The 6000-nt window shown below is 44.0% G+C and overlaps 1 protein-coding gene across 1 annotated transcript in view; it reads left to right on the forward strand.

Moving 5' to 3' along the window:
* Positions 1-5204, forward strand: part of LOC139301253 (LIM homeobox transcription factor 1-beta-like) — a 29279-nt gene extending 24075 nt beyond the window's left edge. Inside the window, exons 6-8 of the mRNA XM_070924596.1 lie at positions 990-1056; positions 2535-2711; positions 5047-5204. Of these exons, the coding sequence (XP_070780697.1) occupies positions 990-1056; positions 2535-2711; positions 5047-5204 (402 nt within the window). The remainder of the gene's footprint in view (positions 1-989; positions 1057-2534; positions 2712-5046) is intronic.
* Positions 5205-6000: the final 796 nt, after the last annotated feature.

The raw sequence follows: 6000 nt of genomic DNA on the forward strand, positions 1-6000 counted from the left end.
GTTAAGCTTCGGTGGATCAAGGATTGATAATCGTACTATTTGCTCGGCTTGGTGGCATTTGGGAGAATAAGCTTGTCAAAGTCTGAATATCCAATAGGCCTCTTACTGCAGTCAGTTATCCATCTATAAGTACTACATAGCTTGTTTATTCAAGCGGCATATCCACAATATATGCCAAACAGTGTTGAAATGTTTGAAGATGGTTCATGTTGGGTCCCTGGAATTTGTTTTGGGGTCCAGTTGCTTGACAGCACAACAAATACCTGGATGCATACGCGCATTTTGACACTTGAGGGATAACTCTTGTCAACAAATCCAACCCCATAAATTGATGTATCCTACTAACAAGCACCGTGTGTGTGTGTGTGTGTGTGTGTGTGTGTGTATCACAGCCTGATGGATCTTCTTGCCACAGAGCTCCATTGTTGTTGCACTGGCTGACACGTTTCCTTCATCACCATGAACACACACACCGTAGTTTATTCTGACTCAATCGCACACACACCGTCCTGCTGCCCCCCAAATACTCACTAGAGCCGCCAAATGTGGCCGCTCAAAATAGTCCCCAACGAATGCAAGTAGGTAGTGGTAGTGGAATAGCCTGGGTGAGCTTAGCTCTTACCCCGGCTTTCTTCCCCCCTCTTCCTGGGGCGATCGCGCCCGCTTGCCGAGACGTTTTAGTTTTTCCGGCCGATGGTGGGTCTCAAGGTCGATGGTGTATGAGTGTATTTCCGTCACAGGTAATAAAAGCGGAGAAATAACACATTTAAACCAAAAAATGTCGCGAGGTTTGAAGGAGCTACTGGCTGTTGGTCACCTCAGACTTTTGTTAAGTCATTTTTTTATGTTCTGTCATGAAATATATAACCTAGAGGAGGCTGACAAGTGTGCTCTTTCACGTCCGTTTCTTGTTCTGTCAGTGTGTCCTCAATGAATTGGCCTGCCAGCCACACACCAAGCTCTCTCTCACTGCGTTTATTTATTTGCAGATGAAGAAGTTAGCCCGCAGACAACAGCAACAGCAGGAGCAACACAACAGCCAAAGGCTAGGCCAAGGTGAGGATTTATTATCTGTGTGTGTGTGTGTGTGCAAGATGTAGAAAAAAAATCATTACCATGAGCGAGGTAATTTGTGGATTATTTGGAGGAATATTCAATCTACTATGGGAACAGTAAACAGAGAGTCGGCTGTAGAATGAGTCCCATATTGTGAAGCCGGAGTGACATCCCCGCTGGTAAATGTGATATGAATTTTCCGACGGTCGGGGGCTGTAAAGCAGGGGGGGCCCCCGCCGGCTCTGGTTCTCGACGGCGCGCGGCTCCTCGCAGCGAGCAGGCTTATTGCCACTGCGGCCTCACGGCGGATATGAGCAGACAGTTTAGATAAGTGTCTCAGCGCTTTTGGCAAGCGCTGCGTCTATCTGTTCAGGGACTCCCAGCATGTCAATATTGGCATAGCAGCGGGGTTTATTACAGTGGAAGCTGCTGCTGTTAACCAAATGAGCTGAGCAAACCGGCAAACGGGAGTTGTTTTGAAGTTGATGTTAAGGATGAGATGAAGCCTCCTGGACGCCTGGTGGGACGTCTTTCATCAGTTTAGACAATGCATTTACAGTATATGCTTCTTTTTTGACGTTGTACAGCATTCGTACTGTGTTTTTTTTAGTAATTCCACATATATATTCGTATATATTCAGAAAAGAATGAAATGAAATAACTGTTAAAACGATAAACACACACAAACAAAGCCAGAAAATCCTGATTTGGGCGACAAACTGCCCATTTCTGCTTGCCATTGTCTCATATCATCATCATGAAGCCCGCCTGTAATCTGACAAACATCCCCCATTTAACTACACGTGGAACTCAGGTGATCTGATGTCAAATATAAAAAAATAAATGCAATCAGAAGCGTTAGAGAGGGACCACCTCGTGACATGGTTTGAAAACACATTGTAGCCAGGTGTGGGGCTTTATAGCGGCAATTTAATTCAAATTGATTTAGCAGTTTTCTTTCTGTAACAACACAAGCCGTCACATACCCTGATCAGTTCAGAGAGAGAGAGAGAGAGAGCATTAAACTATGTGAGGTGAGGGAGTGGATTGGATCGGGGGGGGGGGGGGGGGGGGGGGGGTGGCTGAGTGCGGTGACTGTATCGTTAGTGACATCACAACCTTACGGAAGTACCGACGGCTCATTTAAAGGCACAGTGTCTGAATACGGGGCTGTGTTTCATTTCTTGGTGGACTGAGCGTTTTGATGCTTTCCCAGTATTTACACAGCACCCAGAGCTGCTTTATGACCAAACAAGACGTGGAGAGCTCACTTTCTACTATATGGGGCCTTTAACAAGTAGGCACGACTTGAAGGGATTTCTGCAATCAGCTCTCCAGAATGCTCTCCGACTCCAAACAAAACAGCGCATCCCGTAGGCATAGCCGCGACTAATGTTAGCCAGCCAGCTAGCAGTATATGACTGCCACAGCTGAGCGTTGTAAACCCTGCTCTCACTTGCTATCACCGACTGTTACAGATGTGATATCAGGTTGCATGGAGGGCCTGCTCAGCTCCTATTCGGGGCCTCTGCCTCGAAACCAGCAGCAGCAGCAGCAGCAGCTGGTGACGATGGAGCACAACGGCTACAACACTGACCCCTTCCAGCAGGGCCTCACCCCACCACAGATGCCCGGTGACTACATGAACCCCTACGGTGAGCCTCACACTCCATTATAACGACATGCATGTTTTCTCATTTCCAGGCAGCCATCGCAGCCATTCATCTCTCTCTATAGTATGAAACTGTCTTGGGACCAGGACTCAGGATATCTCTGCCTCGGCTGCTTCCATTCTGACCGTTCTTTTTTGAATCTCTGTGGAAGTGCAATACTAAACCAATGGAGTACCTGTTTTTAAACTCATTTGGGCTTCACAATGTCAACAATGGGTTGTGTAATTTCCCCCCAGGGATCAATAAAGTATTGTGATTCTGACTAAATTGAAGAGGCAATACTGGGCGCTTTAATACGTTTAAGCAAATATATCTCACGCAATAGGACAAGATAGAGGTAACAAACTAACTCAAGTGTTTGAAAATGGAAACAGTTCAGCGTCAGATGTGATGACACCCCCCACCCACCCACCAACCATGACAGCGCCCATCTATATTAACCTCGCTTTCATTTTATTGACAGCGATGGGAATTCACCAATAAGGGCGCGATGGCTGATTAAAAATGGATGGGACCCGTCGCGTTGTTAATATTTAGACCCAGCGAGCCCAATAAAGCCGAGTGATGCCCAGGAGAGCAGCGCTAACACAACCCTGCAATTAAACATCAGGACTCGGGGAACCACACACACACACACACACACACACACACATATACAACCACAATATATCTATCTTAGCAGAAAAAACGTGTTCCAAAATGGCTCCCATTAACAAAGCTCCTTTTGTGCTATTGCCAGACTCCAGTCATTTTATTATTATTTTAATTTCTGGCTTGTTGCCATTCGAGCTGCTCCCCGTCTGTTTTGACAAAACTAGTCAAACGCTTCGACAGGCTTTTATATTATTAATGTGGCATAAAACATTGCACTTTTTACTCCACTGCATCGAATTGATAACTTAACACAATATATAACAACAAATATAAACAACAATATTACAGGTTAAGATAAGACAAGAAGAAAATTCACTGCAGTATGTAACATAATTCAAATGATCTTCACCTTTACCAGCTGCATTATTGAAGTGATACTTTCATAATCCAATGATATAATATACATTATTCTGAATAATGAGTACTTTTACTTTACTTTGTTGGTACTACGTAACATTTTGAATGCATGACTTTAACTTTGTTTACATAACCTGTGGTATTGGCGCTTTTACTTAAAGCTACAGTAGGCAATATTATTTGAATTGAATTATTGAATCTGAATCAAACAACCAATCAGGGTTAGCTGGCACGTACCTGACCAATCACATCGACTCTGTACAAACAAAGGGCGTTCCACAGAAGGTTCCACCTTCTGGATTGGAGTGTAAAGAGAGGAATCAAAACACAGAACTCCTGATTACCCCTGATTGGTTGTTTGATTCAGACCTGGTCCAGTTTAAAAAAAAAACCTAATTACAAAGGGGGCGATATTTTTTTATTGTTTGTGACCTGCAATGGTCAAAATGAGTTATTTCAACCAAAATTCAATGATATTGCCTACTGCAGCTTTAAGTAAAATATCTAGCACTTCATCCACCACTGAGCTCCAATGAACAAAGTAAGTCAAGGTAATCGGGAAGTAGCCCGGGCAAATAAAATGGACATTTACAACATATAATTGCATAATAATTTTAGATTCAGCTTTGTTTTCCATTTTAAACCGAGCCCAAGTCCTGTCTTAATCCCAGCTAAAGATAAATGAACATCCACTGTAGTTCTTACCATTAGAAATGGAAACCTTTGTGATTTCTGGTATAGAAGTGAAACGACAATGAATGTTAGCATGTAACATGTTTTTTTTGTTTGTTTTGTTTTGTTTCGTTTTTTTATTGCTTTTCGGCTTTATTTGATAGGATAGTAGAGAGAGACAGCAAAGGCAGGGGGGTGAAAGCGGGGGGGGGCGCCCCAGTTTAGTACATTTTTATCACTTTTTTTTTATTTATTTTAGTTTTATTTATATAACCCCAAAATCACTGGTGATATTTTACCTGCGCTGGTCTTGAGCTCACGAGGAATTATGAAATTACATTTGATCTTTTATTTTTCAAAGGTGCCGTCTGAAATATGGAGCGCCATGATGTCCCATTGAGGCTGGATTTCCAGTTTGCGCTATTACAAAAGTTACCGTGATCGTGAATGTGTTGTATTTGTAGTTTCTAGAACAGGACTCTGAAGATGTGGTTTTAAGTTGCACTAAAATGTCCACCGAGCTTTTAGCCTCTTTTGACTCGTTGTTTCGCCCATAATTCAGTTAACGCTGCTGCTCCCAGAGCAGTGAAGCTAGTTGTGTTTGACTTCCCCATGTCTCCTCTGCTCCTCCCAGGCACGGACTCCATCTTCCACGACATTGACAGCGACACCTCCCTGACGAGTCTGAGTGACTGCTTCATGGCCACCCCCGATGTGGGCTCCTCGCAGGCTCGCATGCTGAACCCCATTGACCGCCTGTACTCAATGCAGAGCTCCTACTTTGCCTCCTGAGACCCCGCCGTCTACTATCGGCGCCGCCCCCCCCCCACCAGGCCACGGACAGTGAGCACACCACAGTGCAGACACACAAGACACACAGGCGGGCCACCGGATTGCCCCGTGAGACACAAACCAGTAAGCAGGCAAGAGCGGTCTGCCAAATATACCTGACTGACCTCCACCAGCCAAAGGAAAGGGAAAACTTGAAATTGAAACTTCACATGCCTCCACATGCCCCCCCCACCCCCCCACCCCTCCTCCTCCCAGCAGTCTGCTTGGGGGTTTGAAACAGTGTACATTCGGCTTTTCAACAGGGCTCATTTTGTTGGAGAGATAGCTGTACAGACATCGCGATGGGAGTGTTTATTAGCGGTGCGAAACGTTGGGCTGAAGTTCAAGTTGGAGAGAAGTTGAGTCTAAATCAAACAGAGACATTGGGACGCATGTTTCTCAGTACGTGACGCAGTTTAATAGGTTACGTTAACAAGGTTGCAAGTTGGTTTTTAATGGGACAATTAAGCAAATACGGCTTTGGTGATGTCATTTTTTTTTTTTTTTGCCACCTACCAAGCTTTCCTGGCGTAAGCCGACTGACTGACACCTGTCGCTGAATGTATATAATGTTCTATATGTGATCACTGTTCTTCAAGAAACATCCGGTTTTACACGTTAGGACGGACAAACAATTTATTTATTTCTCACCAATGTGCTGGTGTACAATAAATCAGAAGTTTATTTAAAAAAGAAAAAAAAAGAAAAAGCACAATATGATCCCAATTTAAAGTGCAAAAAAAAAAAAATCCTAATT

The sequence above is a fragment of the Enoplosus armatus genome, chromosome 18 (assembly GCF_043641665.1).
Source record: "Enoplosus armatus isolate fEnoArm2 chromosome 18, fEnoArm2.hap1, whole genome shotgun sequence".
NCBI lineage: Eukaryota > Metazoa > Chordata > Actinopteri > Centrarchiformes > Enoplosidae > Enoplosus > Enoplosus armatus.